At 39.1% G+C, this 20,433-nt stretch overlaps 1 protein-coding gene across 2 annotated transcripts in view; it reads left to right on the top strand.

Moving 5' to 3' along the window:
* The first annotated feature begins 4,614 nt into the window (after positions 1-4,614).
* The window catches only part of BRMS1L (BRMS1 like transcriptional repressor), a 39,317-nt gene continuing 23,498 nt past the window's right edge, over positions 4,615-20,433 (top strand). For both annotated transcript variants that reach the window (XM_070428122.1, XM_070428129.1), the window contains exons 1-4: positions 4,615-4,868; positions 8,885-8,975; positions 15,163-15,290; positions 17,356-17,435. In XM_070428122.1, the coding sequence (XP_070284223.1) occupies positions 4,727-4,868; positions 8,885-8,975; positions 15,163-15,290; positions 17,356-17,435 (441 nt within the window). In that variant the 5' untranslated portion in view covers positions 4,615-4,726. The remainder of the gene's footprint in view (positions 4,869-8,884; positions 8,976-15,162; positions 15,291-17,355; positions 17,436-20,433) is intronic.

Raw genomic sequence — 20,433 nt, forward strand, 5'->3', positions numbered from 1 at the left:
TGAAAACATCGATACGATGTTGCTAAAGCCCGGCTGACTGAAAGCCTGTTTCTGGGCTTTTGTTTAGCTTCTTATTTGCAACATAGTAGATAGTTGCTTAGAGTTGCAACTGAGAGGCCGGAAAGTGAGGCGGGGAACGTTGGAGTCCGCAGTCACTGAAGCAAGCAAGCCTCATGTTTGCTTCCAGCTGCCTGGCTGCCGGCCGCCATCTTGGCTGACAGTTAATTTGCATATACTCACTGATTAGCCAATGAAAAGGGTAGCGGTCGTACGCTAATTACCATGTTTCTCTTTTATTAGTGTAGATTCTGAGTACTTTTTATGTGTTAAATTATTATGTAGTATTAAAGTATTTAATAAAACAGGTTAGAAAAAAGTTACCCCAAAGAAGATATGGGAGGGAAACTAAAAGGAAAAAGTTCAATTTATTTTATATCTACTTTGTACCAGAGCAAACCCAGTAGGAAATAGAGTGGCATAGGATTATCTACGAATCCAGAAGGACCAAGAATACCAAAAGGACCAAGAATTATGATAGGTGGACCATTGGAGTGAAAGGAGCAAGAATTATGATAGGCAGATCATTGGAGCTAAAATATTAAAAAATAAGGGAGAGTGACCTTAGGGCCGTGGTCGGCAAACTGTGGCTCTCGAGCCACATGTGGCTCTTTGGCCCCTTGAGTGTGGCTCTTCCTAAGCCTTAGGAGTACCCTAATTAAGTTAATAACAATGTACCTACCTATATAGTTTACGTTTAAAAAATTTGGCTCTCAAAAGAAATTTCAATCGTACTGTTGATATTTGGCCCTGTTGACTAATGAGTTTGCCGACCACTGCCTTAGGGGTATGTTTTTTTCCAGCCTTATGTTTTTCCTTATGATTCTGCTTTTATTCCCTACACATCTTTTCTAAAATCTGTTTGGGGAGAAACTCTCCTTTTTTTAAAAATGGGGTGACATTGGTCAACATGATCATATAGGTTTCAGGTGTGGGTTTCTATGTTACAAGATCTGTATATTGCACTGTGTGCCCACCAACCAAAGTCAAATCTTCTCAGGTCACCATATATTAGGCTCTCCCTTTTCACCCCACCCCCTTCCCTCTGACAACCAGCACACTGCTATTTGTGTTCATGAGTTTCAGAATTTATATCCCATATATGAGTGAAATCATATGATTCTTAGCTTTTCATACTGACATTTCACTTAGCGTAATGTTCTCAAGGTCCATCCATGTTGTTTCAAATGGCGCTATTTCATCCTTTCTTATGGCTGAGTAGTATTCCATGGTTTACTAGTATATGTACCACATCTTTATCCAGTCCTCGATAGAACACTTTGGTTGTTTCCATGCCTTGGCCACTGTGAATAATGCTACAATGAACATAGGGGTGCATATATCTTTGCAAATACAACCTCACAAGCAATTAGGGAAATGGAAATCAAGACTACAATGAGATACCACCTCACACTTGTTAGAATGGCCATTATTAACAAGACAAGCTATAACAAGTGTTGGAGAGGTTATGGAATAAAGGAAACCCTCAGCCTGGCTGATGTGGCTCAGTGGTTGAGCATCAACCTATGAACCAGGCAGGTCATGGTTCCATTCCTGGTCGGGGCACATGCATGAGTTGCATGCTCCATCCCCAGTGTGGGGCCGTGCAGAAAGCAGCTAATTAGTGATTCTCTCTCATCACTGATGTTTATATCTCTCTCTCCCTTCCTTTCTGAAATCAATAAAAATATATTTTAAAAAAGGGAACCCTCATTTACTGCTGGTGGGACTGTAGACTGGTACAACCACTATAGAAAGCAGTCTGGTGATTCCTCAAAAAATTAAGAATAGAGTCACCATCCAACCCAGCAATCCCTCTCCTGGGTATACCCGAAAAACTCAAAACTCCCTTTAAGCAAAACACTGTCATGCAACTCTAATTGCATTATCTCCTATTATCTGTGTGCTTTACACACAAATATAATGATGGCAAGAATTTTAGAGCTGTAAGAAAAGTTAAAGATCATATAATGCAACATTCTCATTTTACAACTGACCAGAGATGAGATGGTTTGCCAGATTTAATTGGCTGGTTACTAGCAGAACCAAGATGCCTCACATTCAATTTCCTCCTGTATTTCTTTGAAAAGCAGCAACATATAAAACACCTCCTAAAGATGTACTGTATGCTGTCATTAAGTGCAGGCTCTGAGTCAAACTGCCCAAGTTCAATCCTAAGTCTACTTATTAGCTGTATGACCTCGGCCAAGTAATCTAACTACTTTGTGCCTTAGTTTCTTCATCTGCAAGATGGAAGGCATAATCATATCTACTTCAAAGAGTAGTTGTGAGGATTAACTGAATGAATGTACTTAAAGCACATGACAATGCTTGGCACATAAAGAGTGACCAGAAATCTAAGCTATTGTTACTATTTCGCACACACTCTGCTAGCTGCTGATAGAACAGCCATTAACAGAGGTTGGGATTTTACCCACAGCTGTTATTCTTTGGTCTGGAGTTTACGAAACCAAACCAAAACAAAATCCACAGTTGAGATAATGTTTACAAATTTGGATATTTCACATAATATCTAAATTTCCAGTTTCTCTTGAAAATTGGAAGGTGTGACATCTAAGCCAGAATTCTGAGGTAGTAACAACAGGCTGGAACGACAAGCAATTGCTCCCTTTAGTCCGCACTATTCATATAATGTATGTGCATGTGCTCACACTCTTCCAGGTTCCATCTTTTAAAAGATGTACTTCTTTTTAAAAAATGACTTATTTTTTATAATCCTCACCCGAGGATACGTTTTTATTGGTTTGAAGAGAGAGGAAGGGATGCTTTTTGGTGCCCAAGACTAGGCTCCAACCAACAGAACCTCCTGGCCAGGCTCCCGTTTCCATCTTTTAACTTCACCTGCCTGACCACTGCATTCCTTTGAAATTGTATCTGCTACCCATTACACATACAGTGTGACAGAAACAATTACAAAGTTGCAAAGTACAGAAGTAGCCTGAAAGAACACGAGTGTGTGCTGTAGGGTGGAGGTGCTGCTGGTGATGTATGTTGTCAAGAAAGTGGCTTTGGCCCTAGCTGGTTTGGCTCAGTGGATAGAGTGTCTGCCTGCGGACTGAAAGGTCTGGGGTTCGATACCGGGTTGCGGGCTTGATCCCCAGTAGGGGGCGTGCAGGAGGCAGATGATCAATGATTCTCTCACATCATTAATGTTTTCATCTCTCTCTCCCTCTCCCCTCCTCTCTGAAATCAATAAAAATATATTAAAAAGAAGAAAGTGGCTTTGAAAAAAAAAAGGAGCAGAGGAGGGTTGCAGAGAGAATAAGATGTGCAAAGATATTGAAATGGGAAAGTTTGTGTGTTTAGCAACTGAGGGGTTCAGTTATGAAGAACATAGTAAGAAGAGGAAAAGTAGACTGACACTAGATAATAAAAGCCTCTTAGTTTGCATTTTACCCTGTAGGAGATGGATAGCTCTTGAAATGTTTTCTGTCACTAAATCTAAGTCTAACTTTAATGCAATTATCGCTGGATACCCTTACCATCCTCCATAAAATGTCTTTGGACCTCATGTTTGAGAATGAAATACACAATATTCTATGAAATGTCTTTCAATAGCAAATTGGCACTTTAAGAAGAAGCTCTCTCTTTATAAAATACAATTTAGATTTGTCTGCAAATGAAGTTTCCTCATTTGTAAAATAGGGATGATAATAGCACCTACCTCTCAGCTATTAAAATTAAGAATTACATGCAGTATAAACCATGGATACCTGATACAGAGTAAAAGTGTCAACTAATTTTAGTTATGATTGTGATTTTTATTGACTCCTCCTCATGTATCATCTTTCTCATTGAGGAAACAACATTTCACTAAGTCAATTAAGTATTTTTATTGAAAACTAAAGTTAAATCCAGACTAGTGGCATTTTGGGGCTGTATTGGTATAAATGTAAAAAATACTAGATGAATTGCCCAGATAAAACTTCCTTCTATATTATTGATTGCAAAAGCTTCAAGAACAATGTAAAGATTTTTGTGCAACATAGAAAGTGTAAGTTATCGCCTGCAGTTACTAATACAACACTTAATAGTTTATTGGTGGTAATAAAGCTGCTTAGGTAGTAGAGACGTTTTTCCAGTTCCCTCCGGCTCAAAGAGGAGGGAAAACACTCGGAAAATACCTTTTCACAGCTGACAGTAACATCTTAGATAGCTAGGGAGCTCAGACAATCACTTGGCGGGAAAATAATAAATACAGACTAAATTCGCACAATCTGTTTCTATTTAGTTTATAAACTGCGATCGAGACTGTCAGCTTTCGTGCCTTGTGGGACTTGAAGTCCAAGGGGAAGAAGTGCTCAGGGCCATTGAAGCTTGGCAGGCAGCAGCCCCTGCAGGTCTGAGCTGTAAGGACTACAACTCCCAGCAGAAACTGTAGGGCCGCGCTGTAATTACGGGCAACCAACCGTACCTGAGCAGGGCAAGCCCCGCCCCCCGGCTCTGAGGGCTGCCTCCACCAATGGCAGAGCTCCCAGCGCTGAGCCTCTGGGTTAGGTTGTGCGGCTCTGGCTGGAGGCGGGGCGGAGCCCAGAGGTTCAGAACCAGCTCGGCCGCTGGGTGGGTCGGGGCGTTCGGCGCGCCCTACATTGAAGAAGCAGTGGCCGGGCTGGGCGCCGGGAGTGGAAAGCGACGGCGCGGCTGGAAAATGCCAGTCCATTCCCGTGGGGATAAGAAGGAGACCAACCATCACGATGAGATGGAGGTGGACTATGCCGAAAACGAGGGGAGCAGCTCCGAGGACGAGGACACGGAGAGCTCGTCGGTCTCCGAGGATGGGGATAGCTCAGGTGTGCAAGCCGGCGGGGCTGGGACCGAGTCCCCGCGCCGGGCTCGCGACAGGCCGCTCCCCGCACGCCGGGCAGCTGCGTCCTGCTGGGAGAGCGGGGCGGGGAGAGAGGGAAGGGGCGGAGACTGGCTCCCGGCCCTCCGCTGCACCCGGGCGGTCTCGGGGCGCTGTCTGGCTCCAGGCGGGTGCCGGTTGGCGGGGCGGGGCGGGGCAGGACGCGGGCCTGAGCTTGCCCAGCCGGACGCAGCGCCGTCTGCTCTTGGCCCTAGGACCCCGGGCAGTGCCCCCAGGCTGTCCACTCGCCGAGGCCGGGAATGTCCCGCAGCTTGTCTGGGAGGCTCTGCAAATAGCTCCTCTCCCCGAACCACAGACCTCTTTCCTCCTTTTTCATCCCTGCAAGCCTTCTCAACATGGGTGGATTGTCGGGGCCGAGCTTAGATTTGTACCGGATCTTGGATGGTTTAGAATAGACTGTAACCTCAGAGTTCACGTCAACCTGTCATTCCTCGCTTGACATCAATCAGTGCTCTGGCGGGGAGGGGCGGGGGGGGGGGGGGGGAGATCGTGTATGTGTGTGTGTGAGAGACTTGGGAGTTGCCCTGTTTACAGCATCTCTGAAGTTTTCAAGACCGAGAAGAGCCCAACATCAAGGGGTGATTGGGAATCATGCGAATAAATTGGCTGATTTGTGGCAACTTTGAAATTCTCCAAATCTTTTCTTCCCTGCAACCTTTTCTAACTTTGGGCTGTTTTCAGTGTTTTTGTTTTGGGGGTTGTGTGTGTGTGTGGGGGGGGGGGGGGGGGAGAGCAGATTAACACTACAAATCAATTTTGCAAACTTTTACGAATTAAAAACAAATGCAATTTGTGATACCTGAATTTTTTCCCTTCTATCCATATGATGAGGATGAGACTTTTTTTTTCTTAGCCTGATTTTGGCCATGTAAAGCAAGGATTGATGACATTGTGTTACAACACTGACATTCTCTAGGTTTCCCTTTCAAAGCAAATCCCTATGGAAGTATGTAATTTCAATAAGTAAAACAGCCATCCAAAATAAGTATTTATGAGTGACTTAATTGTGGAGCACTTAGTGTGAGCTGTAAGTAAATAGTTATGACCTGTTCTCTATTAAAGAGCAGCCATAAGTCTCCACTTGATTAAATTGCCAAATGAATGCTCATAAACAATGCTGTTGGAATTCAGAGGTGGAGGCAGTCTTTTCAGAATAGGATGAGCAGCAAAGGTTAGTTGAAGAAGGTGGGACCGCCTTCTTTATCATGAAGAATGGGTAGAATTTGGATTGGGGTGGTAATTGTCAGGTGTTTCCGTAGGAGGAGGAATTTAAGAAAAAGTATAAAGGCCAGAGCTTAAGGTTTATTCAAAAGAATGAGAAAACCAGTTCGATTGGGAGAAGGATTTGAGCTAGGAAAGGAAAAGGAAGGTAGAGATGTCAAAGATATTTTTAGAAGCACAAAACAGGATTGATGAGTGCAAAGAAACTGGTTGTAGGATGAACAGAAGAGTAAAGGATTTGAGATGAAGATGGAAAATAGAGTAGTTCAGACATACTGCATAGAGGTGATGGTGGTATATTTAAGTTAGAGTGCCCAACTGAGAGGTGGGAATGTGGCTTTGGAACCTGCCTGGGATGGGAGGCATACTTTAGATGTCATCTGGCAAGCTATGAAAGTAAGTGAGATTGCAAAAGTGAGGAATACAGGGAAAGAACATCTAGGCTGTGAATACATTTCCTAGATCTGTAAAACATTTTATTTTCAAGTGTTCTTTTTTTGAATGGGAGTTAGGATCTCACAAAGTGACATCTATTGCTTAAAATTCTCCCTCTCTAATTTTTGTTAACTCTTCTGACTTTTTACTCTTTTTTATTCTATCCCAGAAAATAATGAAAACCTTTATTATTTGTGAGGAATGTAATAATAATTTGAGCTATAAGTCAAACTTTAAAGAAAAAATATATTTTTTTTTATTGATTTCAGAGAGGAAGGGAGAGGGAGAGAAAGATAGAAACATCAATGATGAAAGAATCATCGATCAGCGGCCTCCTGCATGCCACCCAATGGAGATCAAGCCCACAACCCAGTCATATACCTCTACTGCTAATTGAACCGGTGACCTCTTGGTTTCTGGGTCAATGCTTAACCACTGAGCCACACCCGGCTGGGCATAAGTCAAACTTTTTTAAGTGCAAAGAAATTGTAAAAATAAATTTTGCAGTTTTACTACTTGTAAAAGCATATTTTTTCTACTATTGGCTTACATGTTCAACTTCCACAGTTTTATTCTTCTTAAACCTTGATACTGAGCAGGTCCTAAGGCTACAGGAAAAACTCTGCTATGCAGAGATATTGGGGACTGAGTCATCCTGAGGGACCAAGTTTTGAAGAGCTGAGTAATAAGCTATTAGAAGCCAGACATAATTTAAATGGTTTAGGAAAGTTTTTAAAAAAAGAATCATATACTTCCTCGCTATGTGAAAATAACAGTACATAATTTAGCTCTTGCTCATAGTTTGACTTTCATTTGATGAATATCAATATGCAGATCATTTTATACAGACTGATGGTTACCAGAGGGAGTGTGGGGAATTGGGTAAAAAAGGTGAAGGGAGTAAGAAGTACAAATTGGTAGTTACAGAATAATCATGGGGATGTAAAGTAAGGCATAGGGAACATATTCAATAATATTGTAGTAACTATGTATGGTGCCAGGTGGGTATTGGAAATATTAGGGGAACACTTTGTAAAGTGTATGCTGTACACTATGCTGTATACCTGAAACTAATAGAACCTTGAAGGTTAAAAAAATGATGTAGATTAATTTTACACTTTAGTTATTTTGATGTGTTGATTATATATGATGTAAAAATAGAAAATATGGAATATAGGACAGACCTGGTAATTAAGTGTCTTTCTTAAAATGTTTGCTTGTTTTTCTCCTCATTTCCCTCTTTCTCACCGATTGACAGTAATTTGGGGAGAGGGAACAATGGGAGTATAAGAATAGTAGATGAACCCTGATGGGGTAGCTCAGTTGGTTAGAGTGTCGTCCTGATATGCCAAGGTTTCTGGTTTGATCCCTGGTCAGGGTACATACAAGAATCAACCAATGAATACAGAATAAGTGGAGCAACAAATCGATGTTGCTCTGTCTTTCCCTTCTTCTCTCTCTCTCTTTTATTTTTCAATAAGAAAAATAAAAAAGGAGATAAAGATATCCTGTGGTTAACAAAATTAGATTAGTTTTCTTTTTCATATGATTGGCAAATCAGCCATATGAGCAGTTCTAGAAGAATTCCAAAAGTGTTTTTGAGCAATATTAACCTTTAAAGGATGTAATCATTTTGGTGCTTAAGTTCTGGTGGGTTGGTGGAAAACAAACCAAAAGTAGGTTATTTACTTTATAGTCAGAGCTTAATGTCAGCTCTTTAAAATGATTTAAAAATGAGTAAGAAAAGAAGGCCTAGAGACTGCTACAGTTTTAACTCCCATCTGTATTGTAGGTTAAAACCTATAGTGGAAATTATTTTGGACAAATGTTGTTTTTTGTTTTTCTCTTAAGGCTTAATAGAGGCCTTGCATATCTAACTTCATATTAAAGTTTTTTTTCTTTTTTAACCATTTGAATTAACATGTAGATATATTTGGAGCATAAAACTAATATTACTAAATTACATTAATTAATTGATTTTTGAGAGTACATTTGTTAAAACTAGGGACAGTAAAACAAGGAAGGGTTTAGAATAGAAGAGGCAGCCGGAGAGAGTCTGGGCGGGGCTCCTTAGGCTCAATGAGAAGTCAGAAAAGGAGGCCTGAGGCAGGTTCAGGGGGTTAGGAGCTGCTGCTGCCTATTGCTCCCCTGGTTGCAAGCGTCATGGTGACGCTTAGAGTTTAGGAGTTTCATGCCTATGGGGGAACGTGATGGAGAAGGGAAAGGTGTGGGCTTGCTCCGGCGGGGAGAGTGGAATGTGCCTAATTTTATTTTTGTTATTAACAGAAATGGATGATGAAGATTGTGAAAGAAGAAGAATGGAATGTTTAGATGAGATGTCCAATCTTGAAAAACAGTTTACAGATCTCAAGGATCAGTAAGTAGTGGCTTTAGAAGGTCATTGTCACCAAATCTCAACCATGTCACATGTATAGTAGCACAGGAGAAATTATATTCACTCTGAACTGTTTTCTTCTTTGTGTGTTGTGGGACTGACTGATCTGAAAGAGGCTTCTGTTATTGTTTGCTTAAGACTTTATTAACTAAACCGAAGGTTTTGAGGCAGGTTTTTTGAGGGGTGTAATAAGATTTCTATGTGGATGTTGGGTCTAATCTGCTTTATTCATTCCTTTGTTAAATAATTGGGTAAAGGTAGCATTTTTAAAATTTGAGTATAAGAGAGAGTATTTCCCAAAGATGGCAGAGTGAATTTTGTTTATATCTTAACGTTGGATAGTACATACATGATTTTACATGCATATTTAGTTTGATTCTGGCAGTAACTCTATAAGGTTGGAAGATAGTCTTATCTCCATTTTGCTTGTGAGAAAATTAATGGTCAGAGAGGTTAAGTGATTTGCCCATAGTTCATCAGAGAGTGATAAATTAAGCCAGGCTTTTTGCCTCCTCATGATATCATATTCCTTTCACTAAGACACATTACTTTGGAGGAAATGTAGTGGAGTAGAAAGAGCACAGGCTTCACATCCAGGCTTTCTCAACTGATTAGAACAGTATAATAATAGCTTCTTTATTATTGAATGAGCAATGTATACAATTCTTAGCCATTTGCTTGGTGTGTAGTAGGTGCTTATTTGATACACCCGACTCCCCTTTATAATACCAAATTCTTATGTAAAATTGGTAACAATGAGAATAGGCTACACTGATTTGAAAGAACAAAATAGATGATGATACAGATTTTTAAAAAACTCTTAAAGGTGAGCTTTCAGTTATGATGTTGCTGGCAACGTCATGGGGCGGGCATAGCTATGTATTAGGAATTGTAAATGAAAGAGAGAAATTTCTGAGAATATAGATACCTTCTGTGTGTGAAGACACTTTGGTATATGAATTCTTTGTAGTTTTGCTGCTTATTCTTTTTCCCCCAACCATTTCCCTAGAGAAGCCCAAAGAAGAGATGAAAACTCATTTAATATCTGGAATTGACAGGCTAAAATGGGACAGATTTGTTTACCATAGGAATCCGGCTATTTATGCAATTTCTGGTCTTAACTTTCATTGGTGGTAGAGATGAATATGTAGATAATATTCCATGCTAGTGTAACGCATTATTATAAGCAATTCAAAATCATCCAAAGTTTAAAATTTTGGCTTTAAAAAACATGGTATCATTTTCTTATTCTAAATATTTACATTATTAATATTAAATTAAAATGAGTTTAGATCTCCAAAGAATCCATTATTTGGGAAACATGAAGAGTTCATCCATGATCATTCTGGTAAAAAGGAAACAAATTTGTATTTTTCTATTTTAGCACAAGTAATCAATGAATGAATAATTCTCATACAATTAATTAAGATATACCTGTTAGGTTTTTAAAGTTTATTTTATAGTTATCCAAGAAATGAAAATTATTGTAAAGCTCTAGTATAATATATTACACTAGTGGCCTGGTGCACAAATTTGTGCACATTGAAAGGAAATTAATTAGAAGAAATACTTTAATATCGCTATTCGCCCTTTCTCTATAATAGAAGTGTCAACCAAATTCATGATTGACAATGACAGGTCGAAACACACACATGCGATTGGTGCCAGTGAGAGCTTTACACGTATGTGCATGTGCGAGTCAACTTAGGCTTTTATATATATACTAGGGGCCCAGTGCATGAATCCTTGCACCTTGAAAGGAACTGTGGGCCACGAGGCCATGGTGGGCACAGGGGTGGGTCTCGGCTCATCCTCTGTGCCCCCGCCCAGCCCCTCCCGCTGCGGCCCCTGGTCCCCTGTCTGCCAGCAGCCCCGCTCCTGCTGCCGCCGGTCCCATACATTGATGGCACCAGCCCCGCTCACACCCGCTGATGGCATGGAGCGATTGGGGCCGGCACCAGCAGCACGTGCCATCAGCAGGTGTGAGCGGTGGCTGCTGCCCCGGTCACCCCTCAGGAGCAGGGGGAGGTGGAAAAGCCCTCAGGGGCGATCGAGGCAGGTGCCGGGCGCTGGCAGCGGGTGTGAGCGCTGGGTGGGACTGCGGCGCACAGGAGCAAAGAATTTTCAGTAACCACCAGAGGCTTGCCCTGATGACAGTGACTGGTGCCCTGCCTTGGTCTGGCGCCCCCGCTCACCTGTTCCACCAACCTGCCGTGGCCAATGCCCGCCATGTTCCATCCGCTCCCCTTGGTGGTTAGCGAACGTCATAGCGACTGTTGTTCAATTGTCCCTCTGTTTGGTCTATTTGCATATTAGCCTTTTATTATATAGGATATACTAGAGGCCTGGTGCATGAAATTCGTGCCCTGGGGGGGGGGCGTTGTCCCTCAGCCCAGCCTGCACCCTCTTCAATCTGGGACACCTAGGGGGATGTCCAACTGCCGGTTTGGGCCTGATCCCACAGGGATCCCTCTCGCAATCCAGGACTGCTGGCACCCAACCGCTTGCCTGCCTGCCTGCCTGCCTGATTGCTCCTAACCGCTTCTGCCTGCCAGCCTGATCACCCCCTAATTGCCCCCCCCTGCCGGCCTGGTCACCCCTGACTTCCCTCCCCTGCCGGCCTGGTCACCTCTAACTTCCCTCCCCTGCCGGCCTGGTCACCCCTAACTGCCCTCCCCTGCCAACCTGGTCACCCCAACTACCCTCCCCTGCAGGGCTGGTCCCCCCCAACTGCCCTCCCCTGCAGGCCTGGTCCCCCCCAACTGCCCTCCCCTGCAGGCCTGGTCCCTCCCAACTGCCCTCCCCTGCCAGCCATCTTGTGTGTTGGAGTGATGGTCAATTTGCATATTACCTCTTTATTAGATAGGATTAGAGGCCCGATGCATGAAAATTCGTGCAAGAGTAGGCCTTCCTTCCCCCAGCTGCCGACACTAGCTTCCCTCCGGCACCTGGGACCCGGCTGGCTTCCCTCTGGCCCCAGCTTTGTCAGGTAGGATGTCCAGAATGACGCCCGGTCTAATTAGCATATTACCCTTTTATTATTATAGATAGAATAAACTTGCTTAATTAGACTTGCTCTCTGATTTAGCTAAACTTTTTCCAGCCCAGTGAAGCACCCCAACTTCTCTTTCAGGTAATTGTCAGCAACACAGCAGTAAGTATCAACACAAAGCAGATTATTATTGTAGATCACACAGGGAGAACAAAGGGTAACATATTTAACTGCAGTAGTGTTTGACTATATTCTGCGCAGGGAGAAAACCTGAAGTCATTTTCAAGGTCTACCATTTCTTCTTTTCAGTCGAATCAAGTTTCTAAGCTTTCTAAATCTCCATTTTCCAGCTAATGAAAAGAAAGTAGGATTCTATCAAGTCTCCAATCTACCTACTCCAGGGCTTCTGTGAGGATCAAATGAGATGAGGCACAGGGAAACACTTCACAGACATTTGGTTAAAGTGTAAATCTTTCCACCTGGCTATAAAGCAAGTGTATTCCTGGGCTGAAGAAACTGCAAGGAGGCTAGTTGCTAGGGAGAAGAAGGACACCGTTACCCGGATGGACACTTAGCATACTAGCCTTTTATACATATAGATAGGAAAACTTTGCAGCTAGTAAGTCATTAAACCTAATCTTGTTCATCTTGGGGCTGGCAGTTGCCTTGATTTTTGCTTTCTCATGACTCACTATATCCAACAGCCAGTTACCCCTACCAGCTTCATTCAACTCTGAAAGTTTTAAAAGTAGACCCATTATCACCATTTAATAGGATTCTTTCTCAAAGACTTGGTATCTAGAATATGTTATAGGAAAAAAATTAATCTTTGTGTCTGGTTTATACTTCCTCTTTTGTCTTATCCCATTTGCCTTGTTTGTTATTTTTATCCTGTGTATCTCTGTAAGTTGTCTCAAATCCTCTTTAGAAGGGTGGGAAATAAACTAATATGATAATAATAATGTAATAGTAATGATAGTAATAATAGTAATATAATTATCCTGCTTCTCCGGTTCTAGTACTACAGGGCACAATAGCACTCCTTTCATAAGGCAGAAAGTTCACCATTTGCAGTTTGTAAAGTGGTGGAAGGTAAGTTCTTCCACCTTCTTAAAAAGGTAGAAGAACTTACACCACCCAAATTTCCATTCATTTCAATATTCATTGTCCAACAAACATGAATTAAACATCTACTCTGTGACTGGTATTGTTGCTGCTGAGGGACTCATGATCCTTGACTTCGATGAGTTTATACTTGAGTTTTAAGATTGTAGAAATTGGACTGATTTTGAGGAACCTATTTTTTAAAAGGGTAGTTAATTGAATATTGTTTATTCACATACCTCTTCATTCAAGATGCTGTACATCTATTCAGGATACCTTATCAATGTTTTGTGTAAGTTTGGTGTTTTTAGGTGGAGTCATCCTTTGTATCACATTTTTATCATTTTGTTAAAGTACAGTAAATCCTCACTTAACATCATCAATAGGTTCTTTGACCTTAAGCAAAATAACATATAACAAAACCAATTTAAACATAGGCTAATTATATAAACAAGAGTTAAGTTTCTATAATACCTCATTAGTATTATAACAAAATGACATTGAACGAAATTGTTATTTGAAGATCTGCTGTATTTATAATATCAAAAAGTATTATCATGTTGTACTTTTCTGACATTATACATTTGTTTATCATTGTATTTTGAGTTTAGAAAAATTTAACCCAGACATGATAATGTACTGTTTTGGCGGTTAACTCAGATTATTTTTTCCCTTTTTGTTTATTCTAAAGAATACTTATTTCATTAACACACAAACTTGCTTTCTCTCTTCAGATTCATTATATAAATCTCTATGCTAATTATAATGATCATCAACCAAAGGACTTGTATGCATGCATATAAGCATAAGCGATGGACGCAGACAGCAGGGGGTGAGGGTGAGGGCAAGACTAGGGGGAATGAGGGACAATGGGGGAATAAAGACACATTTGTAATACCTTAATCAATAAAAAATTTTAAAAAATTATAATAACCAATTATAGACAATATTGACTGTCTTAATTGTATTGCTTTATATTTTCAAGAGGAAAAGCAGAATTTTATATGAAAGCCAGGTGCCATGTTTTCAAAAGCCAATGCTAGTTATACCTACAAGCTTAATCAGTGGTTTCTTTTGGAAGTTACTACATGCCATCCTGGTGACATATTATGGCATATTCTTCACCTATGATAAAAGTAATAACTGGCAAAAAAGATAATTCACAAAATGATTTAAAATTTTTAGTCTGCTTTGGAATTTTTAGGGATATCTTGAAAGTGCCGCAAAATTAGGATTAGAAGTGCCTTTCATAAAGAATGACAATGTAAACATTTTCCTGTTAAAAGAGTTCTATCATGCAGAATTTATTTCCAAAAATAAACATTGAGTTATCTCACATACTCATCGTTGATAAACTAAAGGTATTGGTATGATAGCTGGCAAATTAGAATATTTGTATGTGGACTCGAATTCGACAATAGGAATCCCCTGTCCCATTTTCATTCCCTATCCATGGGACAACTCACTTTATTAAGCATCTTGAGTTGTAGTCCGGATGAACTGGGTATGCCTGATCACAAGTTCTATAGTTTTTCTATTTTCTATAGTACTATTGGTTTTACCTTCATCACTCTCCTTCCTCTTTGTTCTTTTTTAAAATCAAGCAGGCTAAATATTTTACTCCTGACTCTTTTTCAGGAAAGGTGGAGAGAAGCCAGGGAACTATTTCTTTTGACGACTAGTAATGTCTCAAGTTGTTCAGAATGATTTCTTTGTTTCTTTTAAACTCAGTGCTTAAATGACCTTTCTGTTAGACTCAACTTATTGTTATGCAATTAAATAAATCCAAAAATCTAGAGTGCCAAAAAGTAGTTATTTCAGTTATGTTTTTTTGTATTGTGAGTTAACCATTAAAGAATAATATATCTATAAAAAGATAGAAAAAAATTTATTTTATGACTAAGTACATAAAGTCAAATAGTGTAATTGAGTTTTTAACTTGAGATCAAGGCAAAAATACATTTGGTAGGTTATTAGAATATGAATATTAGGAAGAGGTAATATTTAGAAATGGTAAATTGTTAGCCTTTGTTGGGCTCTTTAAATTAATATCTTAATTTTTGCTTTGTTAAGACTTTATAAAGAACGATTAAGTCAGGTGGATGCAAAACTACAAGAAGTCATAGCTGGAAAAGCACCAGAATATTTGGAACCACTGGCAACTTTACAAGAAAATATGCAAATTCGTACAAAGGTAGCAGGTAGGAAAGTGAAACATCTTTTTCATATAGTAGAATACGAACTCTTCAGATTTAAAAGGTGTTTGTCAAGTGAGCGTTTGTTGTTAATGGAATCACAAATATATTTACACTGTGGACCACAGTGTTTCACTGTCAATCACTGTCAATCAGCCCACAGTCATTTATTAAATGCCTCTTGCTTTTCTCTGCTGCTGTGGGGTATCAAAAAAACAAAACAAAAAGAAGGCCCTCAAGTTGCTTACAATGTTACAGTGTTGTTAAGATATTTCCGAAAGTGAAACAATTAGTAGTTTCATTAAGAGATACCGTTACTATCACAGTTTCATTTTCAATTAAAGTCCAATTTTAATACTCTTAGTAGTTTTCATCATAAGAGTGATAGGTTTTTTTATTTATTTATAAAAATATTAAAAAGTGTTTGATCAAGATATAGAGAACAGGGAATTAGCCCTCAATCAGATAATTTAATGGTAATTTTGATTGTTAACTCATTTGTGGCTATGAATAAATGAAAATGTACTATAGTATTTGTATGATTAAAATTTCACTCTTCTGTTTGTAAGTGGGATCCTACCTCAGAATTGTGTCCTAGCACTCATCACAAGGATATATCCATTTAAAGGTCACTTGGTTTGTCATAGTCAAACTAAAAACTGAATTTTAATTAATGAAGATGCTGATTGTTTTCTTTTTTCAAACACTAATTGATCCTCATGTACTTGTGATACCAAATGCATTATTGGTAATAGTTTCTTTTTGTTACTAAACCTATCTTAATCCAAATTTTATTCTTGAGTGCTTAATATTAAATACGTAAATATGTAGATGATACTCAACTTGCTTGCTGTCTGCATAATGGTGTAGCACACCCTTAAAAATAAGCATATCTGTAATTTTCTTTGACATTCTGAAAGAACTGAGATTTACTGGATATTTAGGAAATAATACTTGAGTCAATAACTCAATTTTCTAGTCTGTGGCCTTTCTTTAGTTTTTTATTGTATGGAGAGTAGTGTGTATGAATGTGTTGCTAATGGCATAGTTCTGAATATCTGTCCCTTGCTTTTACTATACAAGAAAAACATTTCTAGGGCCAACTATGGCATGGAGTTTAGTATGTACATCTAGAGCCCTTTGCCATTTTTGTGATGGCATATTTGAGTGGCCATGTTGCCTTGGTACCTCTAAGTTAAACTCTCTTGAGCATCCATCCTGTAGGTAAAGCCTGGTTAGAAGCATTCAAACATCACAAATTTTGTCATATTAGTTTATACATTTAGTCCTCTTGGGAGCTTTGGACTCTAAAAATACATAGTACTTAAGGTTATGGTTTTGATGGCTAGAGTATCCAGTTGTTTGAGTATATATGATTAATGAAACCAGAGCTTATTTACTCTGTTTCCATTATGAGTCCTCAAAGATTGTTTTTCATAGGAGAAGAGTTTTATTTTCATTTTGATCATTCTCTATCAAACATTTAGGAGTATTCTCTAGATTCTAAGAATGAGGTAAGAACTAAAATTTGCAGTGTAGTTTTTTTCTAGCTCTTCTTAATATATATATATATATATATATATATATACACACACACACATATACACACATATACATATATATATATATATATATATATATATATATATATATATATACATATTTAAATTGATTCAGAGAGGAAAGGAGAGGAGAGACAGCTAGAAACATCACTGATGAGAATTATTGATCGGCTGCCTCCTGCACGCCCCCTATTGGGGATCGAGCTCGCAACCCAGGCATGAGCTCTGACTGGGAATGGAACCATGACTTCCTGGTTCATAAGTTGACGCTCAATCACTGAGCCACACTGGCTGTGCTCTTCCTAGTTCTTAAACTCTTAGTTTTCTACTCTTCTTTAATAAATACCTTAGCTGAGCCTTTTAGTTTTAGATTTTAAAAGAATAAGTTAGAATCACTGGTCAATTTCTTCTTAATACATCTTGGAAAATTCAGTTAGGACTATTTCTGTAGGAAAGTGATATTGAAACTTTGTTGTGAACATAATCAGAATAATTGTGTTTGGTTGCAGGAATCTATAGAGAGCTCTGCTTAGAATCTGTAAAGAACAAATATGAATGTGAAATTCAAGCTTCTCGCCAGCATTGTGAGGTACTGTTATTTTGCTTAATCTTTAAGCTAATTTCATTTTTTTAAGCCTTTTCTGAGTGTAGAAGTCTAAAAAGTAAATAAAATAAGTTAAAAAATTTAAATAGTACTTTAGTTCATCACTTGTGTGAATTAAAAAAAAAAATACAGTTGTACTGGAAGCTGTATTGGAAATAGGACACAAAGGAAGGACCAGAGAAAAGAACTAGTAGTAAGTGAGATAATTTTAGAAGTTTTGTAGCTGTTACCTTAAAAAGACTTGGTAATGATTATGTCATCTAGCATTACTGAAAATACTGTAGTGTTATTTACAGTAGCCAAGATCTGGAAACAGCCCAAGTGCCCATCAGTAGGTGAGTGGATGAAAAAGCTGTGGTACATTTACACTATGGAATATTATACAGCTGTGAAAAAAGGAAAGAACTTTTACCTTTTGCAACAATATGGATGGACCTGGAGAATATTATGCCAAGTGAAATAAGCCACTTAGACAAAGACAGATACCATATGATCTCACTTATATGTGGAATCTAATGAATGAAATAAACTGACGAACCAGAGGCATACATACGTGGAACAGATAGACAGCTGTCAGAAGCAAGAGAGGTAGGGGGACTGGATGAAAGAAGGTGAAGGGATTAGCCAAAGAACATATATACATAACCCGTAGACATAATAGTGAGGTGATGGCCAGAGGGAAGTGGGGGTGGGGACTGGGTGGAGGTGGGCAAAGTGGGGTGGGGGGATGGATTGGGACATCTGTAATAGTGTCAACAATAACAGTAAAGTTAAAAAAAAATTAGTGTAATGTTCAAGTTAAGACTCAAATATGCATATTCAGTAGTACAGTTAGAATGTTGGGCTATATTATCAATTTCTGACTCTCTAAATCTGTTTTCACATCTTTGGGCATAAATCTCTATTTATGGCAAAAAAAATAGATGTACTTTTCTATAGGTTCTGATTATTTTGAATAGCATTTTAAAAAGAGTGCTAATTTTACAGATAACTTTTAGTAAAACTTAGGTAAGATTTCAAGTGTACTATTGGAAATAAGACAAGTTCTATAATGATTCTTATTTTAAACATACCAAATCTTTATAAATCATTAAAATACTAAAAGTAGATAAGTATGAAAATGGTGGATCTTCTTGTTTCATTTTTCTAATTACAACTGAAATGAAGCATCTTTTTTTAAAAAAATATATTTTTATTGATTTCAGAGAGGAAGGGAGAGGGAGAGAGAGATAGAAACCTCAATGATTCTCTCTCATCAATTCTCTGCCTCCTACACACCCCACACTGGGGATCGATCTCACAACCCCGGCATGTGCCCTGACTGGGATTTGAACAGTGGCCTCCTGGTTCATAGGTCGATGCTCAACCACTGAGCCACGCCGGCCAGGCCTGAAACATCTTTTGGATGTTTGCTGGCTGTTTGGATTTTTTTTCCCTAAGAAGCGCCTGTTTATGTCTTTTAACTTAATGTTGGGCTGTTAGTCTTTCCCTCATTGATTTTAGAGGTTCTTCATATATTCTGGATACAAATGCCTTGCTGGTTAAATGTTTTGCAGATATTTTTACCCAGGCAGTGAGGTTTCTTTGAACTCTCTTTGATGACTTGATAAACAAAAGTTTTACATTTTAATGTAGCCAAAGTTATCATCTTTCCTTTATGATATGTGCTTTTTGTGTCTTCCCTACTTTGAGCTGAAAAGATGTATCTTCCTTTAAAATTTGAAAATTTGCTTTTTAACATTTAAATCAATAGACTACCTTTAATTACTTTTGTGTATGGTGTAATGTATGGATCTAATGCATGGCTTGGTAATTTCAACACTCTTATATACTCCATTGTTTACCCACTAATCAGTAATTATAACTCTTTTTTATTTCAAATGTCCATGTATGTAATGGCTGGTTTCTAGCTTTTTTCATTTGTTCTGTTGGTCTCTTCGGCTGTTTCTGCACCAAATATGACAATTCTGTTTTTATGGCTTTCAATCTAGTAAGCCTTGAAAACTCAATAATTTTACCTTGTTCTTTTTGTTCTGACAATTGTTATTGTTAAAACATTTTTTATATTGAATTTATTGGGGTGACACTGGTTAACAAGATTATACAGGTTTCAGGTGCACAATTTTACAACACATCATCTATACATTGTATTGTGTGTTCACCACCCCAAGCCAGGTCCCCATCCATCACCATTTATACCCGCTATACTCTCCTCCACCCCTTCCCACCCCACACCCACAATCAACACACTGTTGTCTGTGCCCATGAGTTTTTTCTCTTTCTTTTTTTTCCCCCTCAATCTATCAACTCCCTCACGCAGCCACCCAGCCCACACTGACAGCTGTCAGCCTGCTCTCTATGAATTGGTATTTATTTTGCTTGTTAGTTCATTTTGTTCATTAGATTCCACATATGAGTGAAATCACATGGTACTTGTCTTCCTCTGTCTGGCTTATTTCAATTAGCCTAATGCTCTCTATGTCCATCCATGCTGTTGAAAAAGGTAAGATTTCTGTCTTTTTTTATGGGAAAAGTATCCATTGTACTAATGTACCACAGCTTTTTTATTTACTCACCTACTGATGGACACTTGGGCTGCTTCCATATCTTGGCTATTGTAAATATCACTGCAGTGAACATAGGAGTGCACATATTATTTCAAAATTAGTGTTTCGGTTTTCTTCAGGTAAATTCCTAGAAGTGGAATCAACTGGGTCATAAGGCAGTTTCATTTTTAATTTTTTAAAAAAAATATATTTTATTGATTTTTTACAGAGAGGAAGGGAGAGAGATAGAGAGTCAGAAACATCGATGAGAGAGAAACATCGACCAGCCGCCTCCTGCACATCTCCCACTGGGGATGTGCCCGCAACCCAGGTACATGCCCTTGACCGGAATCGAACCTGGGACCTTCCAGTCCGCAGGCCGACGCTCTATTCACTGAGCTAAACCGGTTTCGGCCATTTTTAATTTTTTGAGGTAA

Source organism: Myotis yumanensis, unplaced genomic scaffold (genome assembly GCF_028538775.1).
Source record: "Myotis yumanensis isolate MYYU_CA2020_CCGP unplaced genomic scaffold, mMyoYum1.0.hap1 SCAF_1, whole genome shotgun sequence".
Taxonomy (NCBI): Eukaryota; Metazoa; Chordata; class Mammalia; order Chiroptera; family Vespertilionidae; genus Myotis; species Myotis yumanensis.